At 36.2% G+C, this 24,640-nt stretch overlaps 1 protein-coding gene and 1 long non-coding RNA gene across 2 annotated transcripts in view; one reads left to right on the top strand and one right to left on the bottom strand.

Annotated features, from left to right (window-relative positions):
- Positions 1 to 7,566, bottom strand: part of LOC116663247 — a 19,684-nt gene extending 12,118 nt beyond the window's left edge. The window contains exon 1 of the long non-coding RNA XR_004319456.1: positions 7,489 to 7,566. This is a non-coding gene — a long non-coding RNA (uncharacterized LOC116663247). The remainder of the gene's footprint in view (positions 1 to 7,488) is intronic.
- RAB14 (RAB14, member RAS oncogene family) lies at positions 1,787 to 24,640 on the top strand. Its single transcript, XM_032478333.1, has 8 exons — positions 1,787 to 2,059; positions 10,200 to 10,258; positions 11,512 to 11,565; positions 12,875 to 13,052; positions 16,805 to 16,871; positions 20,298 to 20,385; positions 20,747 to 20,777; positions 21,758 to 24,640. The coding sequence occupies exons 2-8, from the start codon at positions 10,207 to 10,209 to the stop codon at positions 21,933 to 21,935; spliced, it is 648 nt and encodes a 215-aa protein (XP_032334224.1). The 5' UTR covers positions 1,787 to 2,059; positions 10,200 to 10,206; the 3' UTR covers positions 21,936 to 24,640.

Here is a 24,640-nt window from a genome sequence, read left to right as displayed (position 1 = left end):
AAGTGCAAATAAAGGATGAAGTACAAAGTAATGTTGAGGATGGGAGAAGTCATATGTACTTAAGTTCAAATCCCAGTACTGCCAATTTTTATCTATGACTTCAGACTTCTATCACACTCAGTTTTCCTGTTCATAAAATGGGTGAATACGGTACTGACTTAATGGGGAAATTGGGGGGATTAAATAAGGAAATATGCATGATTCTTAGGACAGTTCCTGGAATATAGTAAGTGTTCAGTAAACATTAGCTATAACATAAAAGTTTCAATTCAGGTAACAATTGTATATAACCTTTCTAGCTAGACATAAGTTCACAGCTGGACAAGTAATGTCCATTGGTTCACAGATTTCTCCTTTATTTGGTACAGGCAAATTTCTTGATTTCAGAGATGTAACTTATGACCATAAACAAACTATTTATTGGGATTAAAGAATATAGGAATAGAAGCATATACCTATAGGGCTGGAAGGGATTTCAGTATTACCTTATATTATCATGTAATAACCATCCCATGCATGTAATTCTCACATGCCAAGCATTTTGCATACATTATCTCATTTAATTTTCACAAGGACCCATGTGAGGTAGGTACCCTTATTCTTATTTTGCAGGAGAGACTGATGATCTGAGAAATCAAGTGACATGCCTAATGGTATCTTTAGTAAACTGAAGAGCAGAGATGCACACTCAGGTTTTTCTGAAAATAAGATATTTGTACATTCCCATGTGTTTTTCTATTGAAATCTCACTTGCCCATGGCAGAACCAGCTTATGAAACGTCTTTAATGCCAAAAGCAAGCTTGAACTTCATTTTGGTGGACTGAGGCAGGGCTGTCTTATGCTTTAGTACAGCACGCAGACTGCCTAGGGCCCACAACACTTTTAGGCGCCTAAAAATGTTTCAAGTTCTTTTAAAATCAGAAGAGAAAAATAAACTTTCAGGTTGAAGAAAATGATTTGCTATATAACATCACTATATTTATTTCTATATCAACGCAGTTGCAAAATATGCAATGTAAATAAGTATCATATATTACATAAATATACGTATCTACAAGCACAAGGCAAAAGTACTCAGACGAAAGTCAGAATGCAGCTAAACTTTCTGGGAAAGTGATAATAGCAGACCAAGTTGGAAGAGGGGAGGTAGTGGCCAAATTGTGAAAAATGTGGTCACAATTTCTCCCCTCCTTACAAAGACACTCCTAAGGGAGGTTATGAGGGACATAGGTGAAACATAGGGCAGAAGGTGCCACTTCCTAGCTGTATGCTCTTGGGCAAGTGACTTGATCAATCTGAGCCTCAGTTTCGCCATCAGTAAGATGGGGATACGTACCTCCTGGGGTTGTTGAACCTAGAGTGCCTTGGACCTTGCCGCTAGGTACGAATCGCTCAATACATACATGTTGAATGAAAGCAGTAAATGTGTGCTTAGCAGTGGCCGGCGTACGGTAAGAGTTCAGTAAGAGGTAGCTGCTGGCATAAAAAACTAGTCAAAAGTCCCCTAAGCAACAACCCTAGTCCTGCAAGATCCAGAAGTACCTCAGCAAGTCCTACGCGAACTTGCGCAGAAACTTCCCCAGGAGGAGAGAACACGGGGTTACGCTTGCGCATAAGCGCTTTCCTCCAAGCCCTTCGGGCGCGAGAGGCAGTGGGGCGGGCTCGACTGCGGCGCGACGAGTCTAGAGGGGAGGACTGCGGAAGGGGCGTGGCCAGCAGGCCGGGCCCAGCCATCCTCTTCCGGGCTCCTGCAGCTGCGCGCGCATCCTCCTCCCCCCTTCTTTTGTGGTCCGGCCCATTGCGAGGGTGACAGGAAACCCTGTGCAGGGAGCGCCGCCATCTTGGACCTGCCCGAGGAAGATCTTGGGGGAGGTGCGGGAGCAGTCGCCTCGTCCACCGCCACTGTCGCCGGCCGTCTGCAGCTTCTCGGCCAGCCCGCTACCTGCCGGGGCCTCGGCCGACCGCCCCCGCTCCTCTCCCGCTGCGTCCACCTCTTCTTCCTCGTCCTGACGCCCCCCTCCCGCCCGGAAAGCTGCCCAGCCACCAGCAACCCCCCAGGTAACCTAGGCCTTCCGCAGTGTCCGGCGGGCCGGGGCCTCCTGGTCCCGCTCTCTAAGGGCCGGGGGTGGAGACGATGGCGGGCTCGGGCCGCAGGAGGGCGGGCGGCGCCGCAGGGCAGGCAATGTCAGGCCGCGGCAAGCCGGGGGTCGGCGGTGGGCGCCACGGCGCCGGACCTGACGGGACTCCGTGAAGGGGCGAGGGTGTCCCCGCGCAGCGCGCGCCGAAGCCCCGGGTCCTCCCCGCCCAGCCGAGGGCTCCGGGGCGAGGCGTGCGGGTAAGGGTGTGTTCGGCCTCGCCTTCCTCGCCTCCTCGGCCGGACTGGGCTGACTCGACTCGCACCTCCCGCGGGCTCAGTCTCCTTGCCGCCGCTGTCGGCGGCCACCGACCTCCCCCGCCGCGTTTCTCGGTGCTGGTTGCGCCGCCTTGCAGCCCACGAGCCCCGGACGTGGCATTCTGTCGCCCATAGGCCGCGTCTGGCCCCGAGCACAAAAGGCGGCAGCAGCCTGCAGCCTCGCCGGCATCTTGGACCGGCTCCGGTGTCCTTGTCGATGTGGGTAGACTGTCTTGGACTCGGGCTGGTCAGGGGTCTAGGGGTCCGTGCTGGCGAGGTTCTAGTTTGGGTGAAGCCTTGTAAGGTCTGTGGCATCCTGTAAGGCCCCGATTCTAGGTAGCATCTAGAAATAACGAAGACAAAAAGTTTTGGTATTTCTAAAATTTAAGAGAAGAAGGCGGAACAAGCGTGTTTCGGTGGTTTGCACTTTGCTGTGTGCCAGACACGGATTTAGGTGTCTTTCTACAAGTTTATCTTGAGCCTATTGGTGTTAAGTAGAGTATCTCCGTCTCACAAGTGAGGAAACTGAGGCTTGAAGGTGTGATGTGGCTGATTAAATGATGGTACATAACAAACTGAAGTTAGGCTAGGGCTACATACATGACTGTTTAAAACATAGCTACACCTTAATTCCTTTATTCTTATGTCTGCATTGGATGACAGCTGATTACTCCTTTATAAAACCCAGTCTTGTGTCAGACATAACCCTGCCAGTCCTCATTCTCATAACCCCAGAAGAGCGATGGCAAGACCTCCATTTTATATTTGAAGAAAAAACTGGGATTCCCAGAGGTCAGGTGATTTCGTGGTGGTCCCACAGCAAGTGTCAGGGTCTAGATTTGAACTCTCGTAGTTTACTGCTCACTTCATTACTATCACACCTGCCTTTTATTTAGATGTGGTTATGGGGTTCATATTTGCCCTCGCAATAATCCAGCTCCCACTCCTCCATTCCCCAAGGCTTTGCAAAAAATTTTTTCAGAGTTCCGCTTACGCCCTTTTGTTTTACTTGATCATGTCTTGAAACGTGTAGTGGTTAGGAGTTTTGGAGGGTTCCCACTCCAGTACTGCCACTTCCTAGGTAAGTGACCTTAAGCAAGTTACTTAACGTCTCAGACTCTGTCCTTAATTATACAGGGGATAACTGTACCTACGTTTTATAGTTGTGAGAATTAAATGCGGTTTAAAACCCTTAGCACATTGCTTGAAATACAGTAAGTGCCCTATTTTGTGTAGCAGGTATGTAGTGGGTGCTTAATATATGTTGAGCAAGTTAGAGGAGCATGGCTTTGGAGAGCTGTAGAGTTAGACCCGGGCTTTAACCTTATCTTTCCCTCTAGTACTATATGACTGTGGATGTATCTCATCTCTGAGCTGGTTTCCTTATCTGTAAAATGAGTTTTTAGGATTAGAGATTGCTTATAAAGTACTAGCATATATTAGGCACTCAGTGAACAGCAGTTACTGTAAAGATGTAAAACCTTTAGATTTTAATAACTTTAAAAAAATTCCTTGGAATTAAAGCTACATATTTAAAAGTTTTTGTTTTTTATATTTCACATTAAACTTTATAGTTGTTGCATACTTCAGCTGTGCAGCAGAATTTGGAGTGTTCTTACAACTGATTTTTATCAGTATTAAATGTTTTTGTATAATCTTAGATGATGCACATTTAGAGGAAAATTTCTTTTTTAGAGGAAACTTTTGGTTAAGGCAAGTAAAATATTTTAAACCTAGGGCTATTGAGAGATGTTTACTTTTTTTGTAAAAGCTTGAAACAGTTTATGTGGTTAAAAATGCTGGGCATGGCTGGAGACAGCAGTGTACAAATAAAGATATCAGAAATACTATACTTTTTAAAACCTTTTTATTCTAGACAGTTTTAAACATACACAAAGTAGAGCAGTATATTGAACCTTCATATACCCATCAGCCTGTATTAACAGTGATCAGTCTTGTTTCATCCATATATACCTGTATATTTTTTGAGGCAAATCTCAGACATAATATCATTTCATCTGTAAATTTTTCACTATTGCTATACCTTTAAATTCTGGTAGTAAGTGCAGGGTTTTTGTTTTGTTTTGCTCCTAAGTACTTTTCTTTATGGACAGAGGGGCAGTATGAGAGTACTTTTATTTCTCATTCATAGCATACTATCATAATTAGCTGGAAAATTTTCTTGACACACAAAGGAATCCAATTTTTTTATTTTACATGTTAATGTATATAAACATGTGACATTAAATACCTTGTCAAACATGAAGTGATTTTTAAAGCGGATCTCAGAAATGAGTGGATTATTTTCAGTGGTTGCATTATCTATAAGGAAAGGAAATTGACCGCTTGTTTTGATTAAATTAGTATAGTAGAGTAACTACCAAGTTTTTGTGTCCACTTAACTGACAAATCAAATAGCATTCCACTTTAGTGGACTTGTAAGCAAACCAAAACACTTCTGTTCTTGAGTTCCATGAAGGGAAGGACAACATACATACATACATTTGATCATTACTGTATTGTCAGAGCCTAGTGGAAGGCCACCTGTTTAGTAGATAATCAGAAATACTTCCACGTTGGAATCACAGAAGCAGTCTATCTTGGCTTACGTGTTTTTAAACACTGTTTTGCATATAAAAAATAACAATAAAGATCAGAATTTAAATCACCTGGAATATTTTTATTTGGTGGGTTGCTTTTTTTCCTGTGTTGTCTTGACTCAGTTATATAAAAATTACACAGTAACGTCTTATGTTCTAAGAGTAGAATAAAATAACTATGTAACAGTTGCAAAAGGATTAGTCAGTGCATAAGTTGACAACAGTAAGGAGCCAAATCATTAAAAAACAAAAAACACAGAAAAAATACTCCACATTATTGGAGTGTTTTATTTTGGTTGTTTTTTGAGGCTGATTACATGAGTGATTTCATATGATGTTCCCCATATTATTGTTAAATGTGGAAGTAATATTGGAAATATTATGAATAGAAGTTTTTGTTTATTCTTGTTTTATATTAGAATTGTATATAAAAATGCTTTAAAATATTTAACAGACCTTTATTTTCTTCACTTTTAATATTTTGGATTATCAGTGAATACAGTACATGTTTATAGTGTCAGTGCAGGGAGACATATATAAAGAAGGTTAATAATTTTCCCCTTCCTTTTTTCTACTCAACCCATGTATTCATTTTCCACAGTTCGGTGTGTATCTTTCTATATTATATGCATAGAGGATTGAGTGTGTGTATGTGTTTAAAAATGGGTATCCTATTTCATAAAACTGCAACATGCTTTTTTTCCCACATAAGATCATGAATTCATTTCCAGGTTAATACATATATCTAAATGGTTTTTAAACTAAATGCATATTATTTCATAGTAGGGATGTACTTTATTCAGCCATTTCTTTGGGATGAGTGTGTAGGTTGTTTCTGGGTTTTTTTGCTGTAAAAATGCTACTTTAAGTGCACTTGCACCTGTAACCTTAGGGGTTCATGGTTTTATTTCTGTAGGCTACTTCTATGTGGGCTTCTTGGTCAAAAGGAAGTCTGGATTATTTTTAAGATTTTAAAATATACTGATTACTTCCCCAAAATATTGTGGCATTTCAGACTCCCACAAGCAGTGTTTGAAAGTGCCTACCTTCACATCTGCATCTACACATATCAAAACTAGTTATTTATATTTCTGTATAATTTTATTTGGAAAGGTGATTCAGTACATGAAGACAGTGTGATTCTGTTTTGGCACAATAATGATTAGTGTTTAATGTGCATTTAATAACCACTTAGATCTATATTTATTGGCCTGGAAATAGATCCATGATATTGTTAAGTGAAAAAAAGCCTGTTGCAGAGTTTCATGCAATAACATACCCCATTTAAAATATATTTTAAAATATATTTCTCACCTCAACAGTGGTATGTTTCATGTTCAAAAGATGAGGTTGAGAAATCCTTTGTTAAAGCATCATTAAGCACAGTTAATATTTAAACAGGGCCATCAACAATTTTTCTTTTTTAGTATGCATTTAGTAAACAATTTGCTTGACAGCCAGAAAGTTTAGAACTAAATTTTACATGGCTGATAGTAAAACTGTTACCCTAAACTTTTAGTATTAATTATCCTCCATCTTTCTCTGATTTTTATTTTTTGCTTTTATCAGTCTACATTCATGTGTGTATATATGTAGGTATGTATGCCTTTAATAAGCTACTTTAGATAGAGAAGATCATGTTCTTTGGAATCAGGCCTGGGTTCAAGTTCCAGCTCTGCCATTTACTAAGTTTGTAAACCAGTCAAATTAATGAATTCCTCCAAACCTCAATTTTTTCCATTTTTACATGGACATAATGGTAATAACTCTGCAGAGTTGTAAGAATTAAGTAAGAATTATATGACAGTATAGGGAAAAGTAGTGCAGATCATCACATGGTTTACTCAACAAATGTTAGTTCTCTTCAGAAACATTTTGGGATAGGTATAATATGAATTATTGTTACTAGTTTTATCATTTACCCATATCTACAAATCCCGATCGCAGTGCATCCTCTGAATGTAATTATTTAATACTGCTTATTCAGATTATTAAATTAGAACTGAGTGAACTGAGAAAGGTTTGTATCCCAAAGTACCAACATAGGGTTTCATGGTACATCTCATAACTGTGGAGGAGGCCAGATAGTATAGTGATGAAGAGGGGGTTCTCTGCAGTTAGAGCACTGTAGACTTGACCACTTAGCTCTGTGATGTGGGCATATTACTTGTTGAGTCTTTCCTTATCTGTAAAATGAGGATAATAGTCACTATTTTATCAGGGTAGTAGTGAGGATTAAATGAGATTGCTTGTAAAGTATTTAGCACATTGCCTGGCATATGTTAAGTGCCCAGTAAATGGTAACTATGACAGTTGGGTTTGTTATTAGCTTACAAGTTGTTCATCAGGTATTTTAATGATGCTTGTCTGTGTTGTACTTTTTTTCCTAAAGAAATCAAAGGTATTAAAGGAGGTCTTTATATGTGAATTTTATTCAAATGGTTTTTGTAAAACATGGGAGAAAGTGCATTTTAATCACACCAGTAGCTGTGCACAAATTACAGAATATCACCAAGGGTTTTTAATTAGTGAATATTGTTGTGTTGAGTGAACTCATGTTTTCAGAGTGTTTGAACTAGACCAATGCTTCTTGTTCTCACCAACCCTTTTTTTTTTTTTTTTAATTCTAAGTTCTCAAAGTAGAGCAGAAGCACCCTTGCACCCTTAAGTGATGGGAGAAAAACATATTTCCCCTTCCAAAGCTAGTTACAAATATATTCATCACCTTAACGTTGGTATGTTTCATGTTCAAGAAATGCTTTGTTAAAGCAATATTAAGCATAGTTAATATTTAAAAGGGGCCACTTGAACATAGTTCTACTGCAGAATACGTAATTTTGAGTGAATGCTATCAATAAACTATGGGCATCTATTTAAACCTCGTTAGTATTTTACCTTAGAATAAGAAAAGAAGGACCTGTTGTATTAGTGGCTATAGTGCTAAATATTTTCTGCCTTCCTGTCTACTGAAATTAGTAAGTTTGAGTAGTTTTCCTTTGCTCAGCTTTTAGAGTTTTTAATTTTTAAGAAATTTGAACCAGAAAATTGTGTGGTGAGATGGACACAGGATGCTGGTGTTCAGTCTGAAATAGTGATCATTCTCTTTTATTTGGAAATAGTTTATACTAATTAATGCTTGGTGATTAAAGAAAAACATTTTAAAAATTAGTCATCTCAGTAGATATTTAATTAACGAGTGCTTATGTGATAATTAGCAAGTACAGAAATTAGTACAACTAGGATTGGATTGTAATTTCATGGTCAGCCTTTAGAGCATTTTGAGTAGAAATTGGGGTTGTTAGACACCATAGTTTTAACATAATAAAATGAAGGGAAGCAAAGTATGTACAGTTAACAACTTTCAGTTAGAAGTGGGAAAGGAAATAGGAAAATCAAAAGGGGAGGAGCTTGAGATAAATAGTCATTTAAAGATGACTAAATAATTACTTTCCCCCAAGTTTGAATGGGGAAAAAGAAGTTTAAAAGAGGAGTTAAAAATTAATTACAAGAAAAGAGCCTGGGAGGAATGTAGACCAAGAAGTTAATAAGCTTTAAATATCATTTTTACTGTGAGATTATTTTTTTCCCATGTCTTTAGCATCTGGTTCAGAGATATGGTGAATAAATCTAGACCAGTCTGAACCTCAGGATCAAGCTCATTCTTAAAAGATATGAGTTCCTAGTACCTGGAAAATGGGAATCATATTATTAGTAAGATGTTCAGAATCAGAGTTACTTTAACTAGAAAAACTCCTTTTTTGAAAGAACTGGTTGAGGGAGTTTTCTGTGATGTTGAAGACTGATTATAAATGTTACAACATGTCCCACTTTTGTTGAATGGATTTCATACAGCTAAGTGAGAAGACTGTTGTTTGAAATGATTGTCTCATAATTTGCTGTAGTTAACAACTTCCTCTTCCCTAATAACAATAATTCACTTATTTAATATATGTATTTTTCTACAGGTTAAATTTTATTAGTTTTAAAGAAATTTTATTTGAAATATGACATTGAGTAAGGTGTTAATTTCAGTAACTGAATCTCCCCAATCATTAAATGTCTGGCTTGTGTGTGGTAGTTGGCCAAAACAGTAAAAACCAAATCAAAAAAAAAAAAAAAATACTGGAAATCAAAATTTTAAAAATGGGTTAAACCCTTATACATATAAAGAATTTTTGTCTTTCTTTAAGCTGCAGACTGGTTTGAGAATAGATTTTTTTTCTTTCAGTTTTATTGGGGAATAAATTTTACTGAAACTTAATATCAGTATTAGAATTCACCTCTTACTCTCTAGTACTTAGCACAGTGTCTGACACATTCAAGGCATTCATTTGAATAAATTGGAGAAGTTTTCTCTTTAGGTTATTAAAAGTAGGAGAGAAATTAGAATTCTTTAGGTTGTCTTATCTGAGGGTAAGGAATGGGCTATGATCTTTTGAAATATCTTCTAATACATAAACTTTCAAATTTTACAACCACAAGTAGTATTTTACACCATTATTTCTCTTAACTCCTAGCATAATATATATAGCACGCATTTGGTATATTGTTAATCTTCAAATCCTTTGTTGGATTGAGCCACATGAAATCATCAATAAGTGACTTTTTTTTAATCTATAAGAACAACAGTTTCATGTCGTTCTAAGTCTGACATTCATTTGGTTTAGAAATAATATGATTGCTTTGGATGCTACGCTAACCTTTGATCTAAAGTAGGGTAAAAACGTTATTTTGTGTTTATAAGTTGATGCTTAATTTTTATTACATTCAGTTATAAAATCAGAGTTTCAAACAAATAGGCCATCAGTAATTCATTTGATCATTTAACAGATATGGGGACCTTAATAAGAGAGGAGGATTATTTATAATGATATTTAACTTAAATTTATAAAAATTTTCTTGTTTGAAGTTTTCCAGAGTAACATTTCTTATTGGATATTTCCAAAGTGAAGTTTGGAATTGTTTTGATATACATGGTTTCTTATATCTCTATGGATAATACATGAGAATATTAAAGCAGCGTTCATCCAAGAGAATTTGTGTATTTGATCAATTTGGGAAATGCAATTTTGCTCTAACTTACTGTAACCAACATTTTGTTTATAGTCAGTGTGCTTTATTTTATATCTCTTTAAAGGATAGCCGTGATCAGCTTGGATAACTTATGTATATTTTTTTCTGATGTAACAATTTTCTTTGTTTTTAGTGCCACCATGGCAACTGCACCGTACAACTACTCTTACATCTTTAAATATATTATTATTGGTAAGTTTATTTAACTTACACTCTTGTTCTCCAGAGAATGTTAAAATACAAAATATTTATATACTAATATTTAACATACTACCCCAGAAGAAGTGAATGATTTTCTCATTGCAAAATTAAAACTCCTTTGGGGGAGGGTATAGCTCAAGTGGTAGAGCACATGCTTAGCATGAATGAGGTCCTGGGTTCAATCCCCAATACCTCCTCTAAAAACTAAATAAATAAACCTAATTACCTCCCCTCTATCAGAAAAAAAAAACTCCTTTGATAAGATTTATTTTTGCATTACTGATGTACCTTTTGTTTTGTGGCCCTAAGTACTTCTATTTATCTGCGTACCTTTGAAGTGATGTTGGTTTTTCTTGAGGGCTACCAGAAAGCTTGCTAATACTGGGTATGAGATTAATTTCCTAGGAGTGCAGATACATTCCAAAAATATGAAAACTTTCAGAGCCCCCTGGAGTCCAAAAATTGATAAAGAGCATTGATTAATTGTGTCATACATAAAATATAATGGTGGTTTTTCTGTTTAATTTCAAGATTTTGCTCAATTTAAAAGACAATGCTGTTTATCTAAATACAGTTTTTAAGAGCACAGTTGAAAGTACACATATTTTTCTGTCAGTTCTTCACATTATAACAGTTTGGTTTAATACTGAGCTTTTGTGGCTTTATTGTAATAATTCCTTCACCAGAGGTTAAATTGCTTTTAGTACAGTCAGATATGACATCTATTCTGTTATGGTTTTCATTTAATGCCATTCTTTTCTTTTGTAGAATTCTACAAGAAATACAAGAAATATGAGATAAGATGGGATCTAGTGAATCAAGCTTCCAAAGCTTATTATTTCTACTTGTTATATGCTGCCCTGTTGGTCACTCCTAGGAGTCTTTGACTTTTATGTGTGGGTTAAGGGGAAAAAAAACTATATAAAATGTTGAAAAAGCTTAAATTAAAAAAATACTATTAACAACAGTTCCTCTGTTAAAAAGCTCTTCCCAGCTGGTGCCTATTTATTAACATTGTTCATGACCACATTCTATCACTGCTGAAGGTTGGGAGTAGTTGATTTGTGTATCAGTGAAAACAGACCCTGAGGATCTTTTGAACTCATTACAAATTAGGGAAGTAAAAATTTTTAACTGTTCTAGAAATTTGTGATGTGATACAGTGAAAGGGGTCTAGCAATCACTGCATATAAGGCTGTAAAATTGAGAAATGTAATTACCACTTGAACCATTTTTTTATACAGGGGACATGGGAGTAGGAAAATCTTGCTTGCTTCATCAATTTACAGAAAAAAAGTGTAAGTTCAATATGTAAGGTAAAAACCTTAGTAAATTCTTCATTGTCACTTTCCTGCCTTTTAAAAAGTGTAATTTTCAGCATACTCTATGCGATTAAATATAGCCTTTCTCTATATGTGCACTTGTGTTTTTAGGGAGTAATTTTTTTTAATAGTAGCAGATAAAATGAAATATACCTGCATGTATAGAATGTTGATTTTTATATGCCGTGTATAATTTGATTGACTCGTTTAGGTTTTTTGATAATAAAAACGTAAATTTAAAAAAATTATAAAAAATAAAAATGTATGCTATAGTATCAAATTTAAGTAATCTTTTTATTGTTCTCTGACTTTCCAAGCTAGAAATTACCTTAGCGGAAATTTGTTCATATATCACTTGCTAATAACTAAATAATAATGGATTGGAAATATTTAAAATGGAGTTCTTTCTACATTCATGACTGGATGATTAAGATTCAAAGTACTGCTCTATCTTGGGTGGTAGGGGAAGGGGGTATCTTATTTTATATAGGCTAAATATAGTTGAAATTGTTTCCATATAGTTTAAATATTCCTATGGCATTTTTTTGCTTAATATTTTATGATGCATCCAGCGGTCTTTGTGTCCTTGTACAGGAGGATAATAGTAGGTGTAGGTTTTCAGTGGCCTAATTTTAAAGAAAGGACTAATAAGCTTGTCCTATTGGATTAGACATACATAACTTGCCAATATATAATGGTAAGCATATATTAAATATGATTTTCTTTGAGATATTGATAATGTTTTACAGGGTAAGTATTTGACTGAAAATGCCTAGAGTCCTAAAACTATTGATTGATTTGTTACATGTAATGATTGTCAGAAGGTTAAATAGTATAATGTTGGTATTATGAAGAGTTTATTAAAATCTTTATTTTTAATTAACAGATTCTTTTAGTCCAGGGGGCAGCAAACAACTTGTGGGCCAAATCAGTCACTGCCCATTTTTATACATAAAGTTTTGTTAGAATGCAACCGTGCCCATTTTATGTATTGTCTATGGCTACTCTTGTGCTTCAGCAGCAAAGTAGAGTTGATTTATTATTTGGTTCATTACAGAGGCTTGCTGACCCCTGTTCTAGTCCAGTCAGATCTCTTTGACTTCTTACTTCTGTGTTTTTGCTAACTTTTTTTAGTGCAAGCTTTAGTCTGTTTATAGCCTTCAGTATTAATAAATTATAATTAATAAATCATTTGATTATCCAGTGCATTATTTCCCCACTAGTCTTACTTTGAAGCTTTCTGGAAGTTGGAATATTATATTGTATTTCTTTTCTTTCCTAACAGTTATGGCTGACTGTCCTCACACAATTGGTGTTGAATTTGGTACAAGAATAATTGAAGTTAGTGGCCAAAAAATCAAACTGCAGATTTGGGATACAGCAGGACAGGAGAGGTTTAGGGCTGTCACACGAAGCTACTACAGAGGAGCTGCAGGAGCACTTATGGTGTATGATATCACTAGGTAAGAAATTAATAATTTTCAGCCTTCCTACTTGAAAAAGGAAATCTACTTTAGGCACTGTGGTTTCTTTTTTCAATTGATTTAGGCATTCTTTAGTTTGTAATTGTGTGACTATAAATGAACTTATTTAGGCTTATAGTTTCTTTAAATTGCTGTGTGTAAGACTTGATATATGATACAATATGTTGATTTCCTTTTCTGAAAATGGGTATGACTGAAGAACTTTAGGAGATGCTGGTGGAGCTAATGGAAAAATACTGTTCTGAAAAGCAGTATCAGTTGAATTATTTGAGGTGAAATAGTATTTTACACCAAACTGTTCTTTTGACTTCGGCAGAAAGGAGGCACATCTTGAGGAGTTACTCTATTCAACCTCTAGTGTTAAAGTTTACACCTCTTCAAAATAAGGCCAAGCAAAGAATTAAGTAGTTTTCCTAATCCAACATGGTAGATTACAAGAAGTTCTCAAAATTGCATCTGAAGTATTTGTTCATTTACTTAAATTCTTTTTTGTCCTAAAATGGATTGAAGTAGCTCGTGATACTTCATGCAGCAAGATTAAATTTATTTCAACTCTGTTATTTCTGGAAACTTAAAGCACTTGATACAAAGTAACAAAGCTGCACCTTAAATGTTAGACTTTGGAAAATTGTGTGTCACTTCATTAAACTCTTTGCTGTTTGCCTACTGTAAGCTAGAAAATAAACTGAATCACCTTTCATTTTAATGCAAAGTGCCAGTGTAAAGCACTGTGCCTCTTGTCTCACTTTTGGGGTTAGAGATAGCAAGTGGGACCAAGTGATAATTAGACTTTCAAGTGTATTTCCTTTTGGGAAATGCTTTATACTGTTTCTTCTTGAAGGGTCACAGTGCACATTAGCATATTAAAACCTTGAGAAGTTCTGTAGTAAATTAACTCTTTAACTTTGTTTAATTTGATGTTTCCTAAGGTTATTTTATTGAAGACACACTTTGGGAAATGCTGCCTTAGAATAAGGATAGTGGATGATTGTAAATATAGTCCTTGAAGTTTTACTAAATTTTAGAATTGGATGGTCTCAGGTAAAACAGAATGAGACAGCTTTAACACTCTTCACTAGAGCCAGGCAATTAGTAATAACATGATCAGTAAATCGTTTTGTGGGAAGATTATTAAAGAACCTGGCTTTCTGTACAGGACATCCTTTTATGAGGGAATGCATTCCTGAAGACTTTGCACAATTAAAAACTCATGCATTATTAATAAAATTTAGATACAGTTAGTATGCTTAGAGTGTATCTGTCTACAGTGTGGTAGTTTGTTTTGCTCGTTGTATGTGTATTTTTTTATTCTAGCTTTATTGAGATACAATTTATATAGAACATTGTGTAAATTTAAGATGACTTGATATGTGTGTATATTTTGCTTTTAAAGGTACTTTTAAGCATAGTAAGTACTTTTTGGTAAAACTTGTGTCTATCTGAGTCATCAACAGTACTCTGCTGGAAACAACCCAAATGCCCATCAGCTGATGAATGCATAAACAAATATGATATATCCATACAGTGGAACGTAATTCGACCATTAAAAGAAAAGAAACATTGATACGTGCTATAAAGTAGATGAACCTAGGAAACATTTTGCTAAGTGAAAGAAGCCAGACGTGTAAGGTCATAATGTTGTATGATTCCATTTAAATGAAATACCCAGAGAGGCCAATGCGTAAAAACAGAAGGTGGATTGCCAGGGAATGAGGAGTAAGTGCTAGCGGGTATGGGGTTTCTTTTTGGGGGTGATGAACTGTTTTAGAATTAGAGTGGTGATCATTGCACAACTTTGTGAATGTATTAAAAACCACTACATCATATACTTTAATAAGATGAGCTTTATGGTATGTTTGTTATGTCCCAATACAACTGTTAGTGAAAAAAAAAGTACTTTGGGCTTTAGACAAGTACTTTCTTGCTGGAGTGATACTTCATAGTGACATTGATGTTGCAGCCGTGACTCTGATTTTTTTACTTTTTTTTATTCTACTCTTAATCCTTGACATTTTGCAAACTTAAAAGTCCCTGCTTTAATAATACTTTTTATTCTTGGCATTAACTCTGATTGTAACAGGGTACTTTCCTAAACTGGCAGCATAGCTTATCATGACAGTTTGGCTGTATCAGCTGTTTGACATAGTGTATCGAACCTCCATGCCAAAGTTAGGGGTATTTTAGTGCCCTTTTTTTTTTAAGCGCTAGTACCACCAATTAATGAATATTTGGATAATACTATATTTATAGATTTGAAATTATGATGGTAAATTTTAAATTAGTAATGAAATAATTACTAAAAGCATTAGCAGAAGTAAAGGTACATGTAAATAATACAGTTTACATGATCTTGATACTACTTACAAAGAATGTGTAGGTTTTCCTGTTTACCAAAGTGGTGGCTGTTTGTAATTCACTCTTGCTGTCAGCTTTGACGTTTTAAAATACATTGAAATAAGTACTTCGGGGCTTGTGTTGTGTAAGATTTTGTGTGCAAAGCAAGGTATATCTGCTGTGTAAAAGCAGAGTGTGCTAGTACTACAAATACTGAGGAATGATAAGGCTTGTGCTTTTTAAAATTTATATTTGACCATTGCTTTACTTAGAAAATTTTAAAACATTGGGAAAAAGTAGTTATTTTATGTGACCTTTTTTTGACATTTAGGTGGTGATTTGTGTGTAATATGTAAAAAGGGTCTGAGTAAGGAGTTCTTTTCAGTTTTCACTGGAAAAGGATTAGGTATTTGGAATATCAGGTTTTATATGAGCACTGGCTGCTGGAGATCATGGAATATATTCATAAGGCTGAAGTCGAAAACACTTTGAGGACATGATGTGTGTAAAGGGGTCTACACTTGGCTCTGAAATCATTTAAGTCTTCATGGTTTTCTGTTTCTTCACCTGTTCAGTGAGTCTGTATAAATCAAACATTTTTAATCTTCAAACTTTTTAAAATTTTGACCTCTTTGGTAAAGTCTAATTAATATTAATGGTATACTTTGTATATTATTGTAAATTATTTGGGTTTGTCTGCTATCTTAGGTCCTGCTAGGCTAGTGTAAATGAACACATGAGTTTTTAAACTCTTGCTTGGAGAAACTAGAGAAGTAGGGCAGTCTGAATCCTAAAATGACTTAACTGCTGATAAATAAACTCACTTTCTAATATACCTGGGGACTTTAATTTCCAGTCAGATATATTAAATGTCTTTTTAAAGCCATTTTTAAATGCTGTTGTAGTTAGCTTACTCTTTAAGGAAAGGTGAATTTTATACAGTAGTGTGGCTGTCTTGGTTTCCAATTTGAAAAATTTAAAGACAGCTGCAAAAAATGTTTTCTATTGAATGTGTCATTGGTTAGATATTTTGGTACTATTTTGTCTCCGATTTTGTGATTGAAAATCTGGATGATTTAAAAATAATTTTAGTTTTTATTTCAGACTGAAAATTCTGAGTTTAGAATTTTAAACAGTTTATTCCTGACATGTAAGTGATTATAGAGTTGTTGCTTATTGAGTTATTTATTTAAAAACAGTAGATTTGGCTAGATTTTTGAAAAGTATGTGTTTACATTCAACAGTTGTTCTTTAGAGTAACAATCTAGTCGAATCAGAAATACTTTTTAAAGGATCTGTTGATTAAAGTGTATATTTAAAATATCTGTTGAAGTTTTTTTCCTATTGAAATGGCAACTGTATGTGGCAGTCACAAATGTAAACTTTAATTTTTGCAGAAGAAGTACATACAATCACTTAAGCAGCTGGTTGACAGATGCAAGGAATCTCACCAATCCAAATACTGTAAGTTAAATGACATCTGTTACACAGAAAATTTAAGATCTAAGTTGACCCAGAAAGGAAAGCCATTTGCTAATAAGTGAGCTTTTTTGGGTACTATATTTGGGTACTAAGAATGAGAGAATCTGTTTTATTCTTAAATTAATTGAAGCAAACTTTAAACTCTTTTTTGTACCAATTACCCCAGGTTTCACATCTTATACTTGGTTTTTGTTTGTTCGTGGCTAAAAAAAAAGAAAATAATAAATAGGGTGTCAAGTAAAGACTATGAAATCTGAAACTATTGCTTTTTTCTGCATTAGTTTCATAAAATGTTACCATTGGAGAAAATTGGGCAAAATGTATGAGGGATTTCTGTATTATTTATTACAACTGTATGTGAATCTCAGTAAAATTTCAATTAAAAATAAGGAGTTCTACACTGCTTGAAAAAATCAGCTTCTTAGCCAGATGGAGAAGATACTTATTTATTGAGATTTTCAAGGCTGGCTGTCCACCGTGCTAGGCTCTGCAGTATACAAGAATAAATGTGGGTCCCTGGCCCACAGAAGGTTGTAGTCTAGCAGGACATTACCTGAGGGTATACAAGTAACTGTATTGAAAAACAGTGAAATAGGGTTAGAAATAGAGTGACTGGTATGGCACTTGGGGAAGAGGGTGCCCAGTATGAGCAGTGCCATCTGGAGAAACCAGCTTGACAGAGGAGGGGGTGTTTGAGCTGGGATTTGAGGGTTGGTAGATAAAGTCTGAGTAAATGCTGTAGAGGGTATTCCAGGAACAAATGAGGAAAGGCACAGTGCTGTGACTGACTCCAAGCTTTTCAAGAGTAAGGCCTGTGTCTCACTTAGCTTTGTACCCAGCACCTGGCAGTGGCCTGGTTTAGTAAATAGTAATTCATGATAAGATTGGCTGTTATCAGGGAACAGCAATTTAATTATTATTGAGAGTCAGTTAACATGGTTTACCTGTTATGCCAGGGACTGTGCCTGGAACTTTCACATCCATTATCATATTAAATCCACTGTAGGTATACATACAGACCTATAGATAAATGTTCATAGCAGCTTTATTTGCAGTAGCCCAAAACTGGAAACAAACTAGATGGCCATCGATAGGTGAATGGTTAAACACTCTGGTACATCCATGATTGTGGAACACTCAGCCATACAAAAGAATGAACTGTAGACACATACAGCAAATTAGCTCTCAAGGGCATTGTACTGAGTGAAAAAAAAGTTAGTCTAAAAAGATTACATACTGTATGACTCTGTTTATAAAACATTCTCAAAAAGACACAATTACAGAGATGGAGAACAGATTTGTGGTTGCCAGGGTTTGCGATTGGGGTGAAGGGTTTGAGTTGACTATAAAGAGGGCAGCACAAAGCAGTGCCTTTGTGGTGATAGAATAGTTCTGTATCCTGATTATGATGACACAAATCTGTACCTGCAGTAAAATTGCATGGAACTATACAACACACTTGAGAGTGTGTCAAACTGATGAAATCTGATAAGGGCTGTAGATTGTACCAATGTCAAGTTCCTGGGTTTGAGAATGTGCAGTGACTATGCAAGATGCTGCTATTGGGGAAGCTTGGCGGAGGGTATATAAGACCTCTCTACTCTTTTGTAAGCTTTTGCGATTTGAGTAAAATACTAAAAACAAGAAGAAAAAACTTACTGTATAAGGGTCCTTAGAGGAGAATAATAAGAAGTTAGCCATGTCCTTCCTGTCTTATTTGTGCCTCTTAAAATCTTACCTGATCTTCAGAAGAAAGAACATCTTTATTTTAAGGTCCAGCTCAAATGTTGCATTTTCTGTAACTATGCCTTTGATTTCTGTGTGGAGGTTACATACTTTCTCATTTCGTTGTTGATATATTTTGTACCTCTCTTGTTAGCATGCCACTTGATATGTCCCCTTTCATGATGGGAAGCATGGTTTGGAAATCTTAAGGAACTGGGAAAGTAGGCAGTGTTCCCATTCAGTAAACATTTCCTACTTTGAGTACCTGTCCTGTAATGGCCCTGTACTCCTGAGCCATTATGACTTTATCTACTCTGATTTTTTTTTTTTAATTGATTTCTTTTTAAGTGTCATTACCTTATTCTTTAAAAGATTAGTGGACTATGTGTGAAAACTTCTTTCCTCAGTGGGCACTTGTCCACACTGATTGAAGAATGCTCACTTTTGTTGTACTATTTAACTGTCCTTGCTCAAGATTTACATTCAGGTCAAAATGGTTATTCAGTTTAAATGAACATCATTTTTTGAAAGTAGGAGAGCCAGGGGCTGTAATTTCACATGAATAAAAGTTAATGGTGGAAATCCCTTTTAATTGAAACCACCCATTCCTCAAGTATCTGTATCTGGATTACCACACCTGTCTCAAACGGGGAAAGAGGAGGGTGGGTTTGCCAGTTGGTGTCAAATAATATATAGACAGAGACAGTTTATCCCCAGCCCTTTGCCAATAAAGGCCAAAATCCTATTTCCCATGATTGCACACTTTTTTCTTAGAACTTTTCAGAGCTGCCTTTAACTTTGGCCTAACTTCACTGTATAAATGATTCCAAAGAGGATACAGGTGTGTGATACTATGCCTTGAACTCACTGCATATGTGTCCTCCCACCCCTGCTGCCCCCTATGGATACAGTCATTTGTTAGCAGTAGCTACAGACTTAGTCTGGCCTAAGGATAGTGTAGGGGAGAACAGTATTTGAAGGTCACAGTTTGTGTTTTCTACCTGACTTCTGTGTCCTTCTACCTCTGCCTCACTGAGTGACCTTTGAGAAGTCCTTGTTTGTCTTACTTGAGGATTAATTTCCTTTCCTGTAGCTGAAGAAGTTGAAGTAGTTTTCAGACTTTCTGATGGACCCAGAAACTTTTGAAAACCTAATGAAAATGACAAACCTCTTTCAGGGAATGTCCTTGTTTACAGCATTTTGTGTTTACTTTCAGTGCATTCACAGATACCCTGGAGCTTGTCCATGGACCCTTAGCAGTCTTACTCAAGAGAAATCATAATCTTTGGCCTAGACCAGCTGTGTCTCAGGCACATGAAAACAAAACAAGGCTGTTTTGTTTTTGAATGGCTTGAGAGCTGAGAATGGGTTTTACATTTTTACAGGGTTGTTAAAAAACAAAAGTCAAAGAAGTACATGCCAAGAGACCACAAACCTAAAATATATACTTTTTGCCCTTTTCAGAAAGTTTGTCAGCCCCTGGCCTAGGTGATTGCTGAGATCCCTCTTAATGCTAATCGCTTCATGATTGTGTAGTCCTGTCTGATGGATAATTGCTAGTATTTAGTTTCCTTTTTAGGCTCACATGTTTTTTCTTTCAAGATTTTTGGATTTCAGAATTTCATGTTTGATTTAAATGGTTGCTTTTTGTTTTAAGATATCTTTCTTTTGGTCACAAATTAGGTAATAATTCTCATAGGAAATAAAGCAGATTTGGAGGCACAGAGAGATGTTACATATGAAGAAGCCAAACAGTTTGCTGAAGAAAATGGTGGGTTTCTTTTAAGACTTTTGGCTTTTTTGGGTCACACATGGGAGAATTTCTAAGGATAGGTGGGATTTTGACACTACAGATTATTCAACAGTTTTTTTTTTTTTAAATGCAAACTGCTCAGATCTCAAGAATGAGGAAATAAAATGTGTTTCTACTTGAGATTCATGTTGGGGGTAGTACAGTTATTTAATAACAAATATAAAGATTGCCTCCATCTCAGACTCGTATACTCTGTGATAAAACACTGTGGCAGGAGTACTGAAGGCTGAGGGGAAACTTTTATTCACATGTTACTGAAGAGAATGTCCTTGTGAGTTAATTTGAAATGTTCTTACCATAGTCTGAATTTTATTTTTAGGCTTATTGTTCCTTGAAGCAAGTGCAAAAACGTAAGTATGGCTAAAATTAGTAGATCATTTTAATTACATTCAGATTTCTCACAGTAGAACCATATATAAAAATGTGTAATGTATATATTACATATAATGTGTAATATATAAATGTGTAATGCTTGCGGCAGGAAGAACAGTCAGCAGACATTTCTGTGCATCCTGTTTCACATTTCAAAATAATTTTTGTTACTTTACCTAAAATGTTATGCCTTGATCACGCCCATTGGTAATAAATGAATTTGTGTTAACATTTCAAAAGTGTTTGACTTTCACAACTGAGGTTGAATTTGGCATCTTGGACTCGAGTTTGGTCAACCTGTTCATTTAATACTTCTGATCACGGTAGAAAGTATGACTTAAGGAAATATACAATGTCTAAGAATAATTAGAAGTATAATTCACATTTTCTAATTGTTATCCCATGTCCGTTAATGAACCCCAGGACTCCTATCATAATTTTTCATTCATTAAGCTAAAAATTCCTTTCGGTGATGAGAAGCTAGCCCCTTCTTATTTAGCCTCATCTATACTCTTAGACCTAAGAGAACTGAACTAGATTGTGAACATGCTAAGTGTAATAAGAACAGTACAGCTCACGTGTGGCTAACCGGACCATACAGATCCTGGAATACTGTTCTGTATGTATTTGGAAATAATCATGGAATGCCCACTATAGTTACAGAAATGGCCTGTCTTAATTATTATCTAAACATACAGCATTTTAATGATTAGAAAACTTACAGTTATCTGAATAGGGTTGTAGAAACAGCCCTTAGTATTGTGTTTATGTGCTTTCCACAGAAAATATTTTCCCATGTTCTCTTAGCTCAGTCTTCTGCTAATCCTTTATTAGATGACAGTCGCTAAGTTGAAGACATCATGGCAGTTGACTAAAGGTTAGCAAAAGGTTAGTGTATAATGTCTTATCTTTCGTAGAAAGCTGTGGTTCTCCACTAAAGTTGTTGATTGCCTCTTAGGGGAGAGAATGTAGAAGATGCTTTCCTTGAGGCTGCCAAGAAAATCTATCAGAACATTCAGGATGGAAGCTTGGATCTGAATGCTGCCGAGTCTGGTGTACAACACAAACCTTCAGCTCCACAGGGAGGCCGGCTAACCAGTGAACCCCAACCCCAGAGAGAAGGCTGTGGCTGCTAGTGACCTCTTTGCCGAGGCTCTCATTTGACCTTTCACCTCTGTCTGTTGGAAGCAGTACTTTTTACTGCCTCATTGTCTTCTGTACATCTTACTGGGTTTAATTAAAAAAAAAAAAAGAAAAAACAACTCTGTTGTAAAAACAGTTTAACACAATACTAAACTGCTAAACAACTAGATGTAATCAGGTTATCAAAGGCAAGTAGAGTAATAAATCTCTCCTGCATGGTAAATCTAGACTTTTTTTCCCCCGATTGTCCTCGTGATAGGTATGTCACCAATACATGATTTACACTGAGCACTGATGCTGGACTTGATTTTTTACCCTTCCCTTTTTGGCAAGGCTTTGTCTCATTGTACGGTTTAGTTTGATGATATCTTAAGCCTTTCTACCCATCTTTAACTGTTCAAGTATGTCTGTTGTAACCCATTAACTTTATTGCTGTGAAATGACTTCTGATGATAGAGAAGGGGTTGTTCTTTAACTCCTTTTGTTTTGTTTTTGTCGGATAAATTCCCTGTTGTGTGGGTGGCATTTTTTCTTGAGGAGGTTTGCTTCTGTCCTAGCCTTGCACAGGGAAAATATCCATTTATCTTTTCTCTTGTGCTTAATTAATAGCTTTATCTTTTTTTTACACCATTTTATCTTTTTCTTTTTAGCAGAAAGTAAATATGTATAAAATTTGAAGGAACCGAACTAACAATACATTCTGTGTATATTATTTTAATGAAGAAAATAAATTGATTACTGGCATTGGAACAGTATAAAATACCAGTTTGTACAGTATGACCTATATGTGACCATGTTACTCCCTTCCATTTCACACAAGGAAATAGACACGACTGCAGTTCACATGTAATACTGGCTCCACCCTTTGGTGCTGGCAGTGTTTGGGGACATTATGCTGGAACGAGCTCCTGGCGTGAGAGGATTAACACTAGCAGATTCTGTTCCATCTTTGCACTGTGGCTTACCTGCTGATTTTCGTAACTGTTCTTGTGCAATCAACAATGTGCTAACCTGCTTTTCTCTCTTTGTAAACATTTTGCATTACAGGCTGCATTTCTTGCCTTACTGTATAGAAAAAGAAAAAAGGCTGGGTTTATTATTGCACATTTTAAGCTTTTATACCTTTATCTTCTTGGAACGGTGAGATTCTGAACCAGACAGCCAGAACCGCAGGTCTGCTGTTAAGGGATTTTAAATTGTGCATTTTTTAACACTACAGTGAAGTAATTTAAGATATCCCTTGTGTTCTTAGTGTGAGGGGCTGTTTTATGTCATGTTGGCATAAATTGTTTTGTAAAAGGGAAAGTATTTGTAACGGTGTGTCAATGTTTGTGCTGATACAAAGTAAGTTACTACTTTGCACTATGTGGTTTGGCCACTGACAAAATACTGTATTGCAAGGGAAACAATCTTCTTTAGACAACAAACTTTGTTTTACCACGTTCTTCTGTTGATTGATTTTTAATTGAGTTTATGGTTCAGGCTGGGAATTGAGAAGTTATTTGAAGTAGGATAGGTAAACCTCAGTATATTATGTAAAATGCACTCTCAGCGCAACTGCTGTGTTTAAAATACACATTTTAAATCCCTATTTACAGACACTAAAAAATACAGCTTTCTGGGTTGTAAACATGTGGTAGTACCAGAGTATTGTATAGTCAATGTTAAATAAAAGCCAAAACTGGAATGTGCAGAACATAGGATTTGGTTAATTTGTGGACTCATCTTTATTTCTGTCTTTGTTTAACTTTTTAAAAAAACAAGATACCTGGAGTAGATTGGTGTATTCTGTTACGGAACTGCAGTGACCATTTTTTGCTTACACTGTTGCATCACGAGGGACTCACCCGGGGACCATGACCTGCTGGTCTGTGTATATATTTACAGAAACAAAACCAACCAACCAGCCATGGGGGTGTAAGGTAGCAATCACAGACTCAGACTGCGCTTGTCCAGTGCAATAGCCCGACTCCCAGTTAGTTACAGTGGGTCTCATCGTTCCTGTGACAGGATTTACTCAGACTGCTGTACCCTTCATTTGATGTAACAAAATGCTATTAATCTAAATATTTGTAAATAAAGTACCTGTATCTAGATTAAATTAAAATCGTTTGTATTATTTTCTGAACTATAATAGGATTTCATATTTTCTTCAGGCAAACAGTTACTTGGCATTAGTTGCCAGTTTTTATTGCAGAATTGCCCTTATTTGTTGTATAAAGAGAAGTCTACATATGTAGCGTATAAATCCGCATCACTGAGTAAGTTGAACTAGTTTTATCCTTGTGTCTGGATCACACCTGCAGTGTTTTTTAGCCTTTTTCAGTGTGAGATCAGCGTATTTTGATGCCTGATAGTGTTCTCCCTTGACTGTACTTGGGGCCAAATTCTGTTACTTGCATGTGTTACCCCCTATAATAAACTTGGGTGCTCAAAAATAGAGAAGCCAATTGTCATATTGTACCATCTGTGCGCCAGATACTGGGCAAGTGCACTTTGGAGAGAATGTGAAATTCTTTTAATTATTAATCCGTGGAGAGCTTACTGCTTGTGTGATCAGCTGCTTTTCTGGGTTTCTCCTTGCCCTCGCACCTGTATGAAGCCCTCCTCATTAGCACTGGTGCTCAGTACTCTCGGCGTTAGACATTCCAGTATGATGTTCAAGTATTTTTCATGGATAATAAAGTGATTGATGCAG

Source organism: Camelus ferus, chromosome 4 (genome assembly GCF_009834535.1).
Source record: "Camelus ferus isolate YT-003-E chromosome 4, BCGSAC_Cfer_1.0, whole genome shotgun sequence".
Lineage (NCBI taxonomy): Eukaryota > Metazoa > Chordata > Mammalia > Artiodactyla > Camelidae > Camelus > Camelus ferus.
The sequence above is the reverse complement of the archived record's forward strand: the minus strand, read 5'-3'. Positions and strand labels throughout refer to the sequence as shown.

Coding starts and splice junctions, on each gene's coding strand:
- RAB14 (XM_032478333.1), top strand. CDS start 10,207: ATGGCAACTGCACCGTACAACTACTCTTACATCTTTAAATATATTATT. Junction 11,566..12,874: donor TCAATTTACAGAAAAAAAGT/GTAAGTTCAATA, acceptor CTTTCCTAACAG/TTATGGCTGACTGTCCTCAC. Junction 13,053..16,804: donor ATGGTGTATGATATCACTAG/GTAAGAAATTAA, acceptor TAATTTTTGCAG/AAGAAGTACATACAATCACT.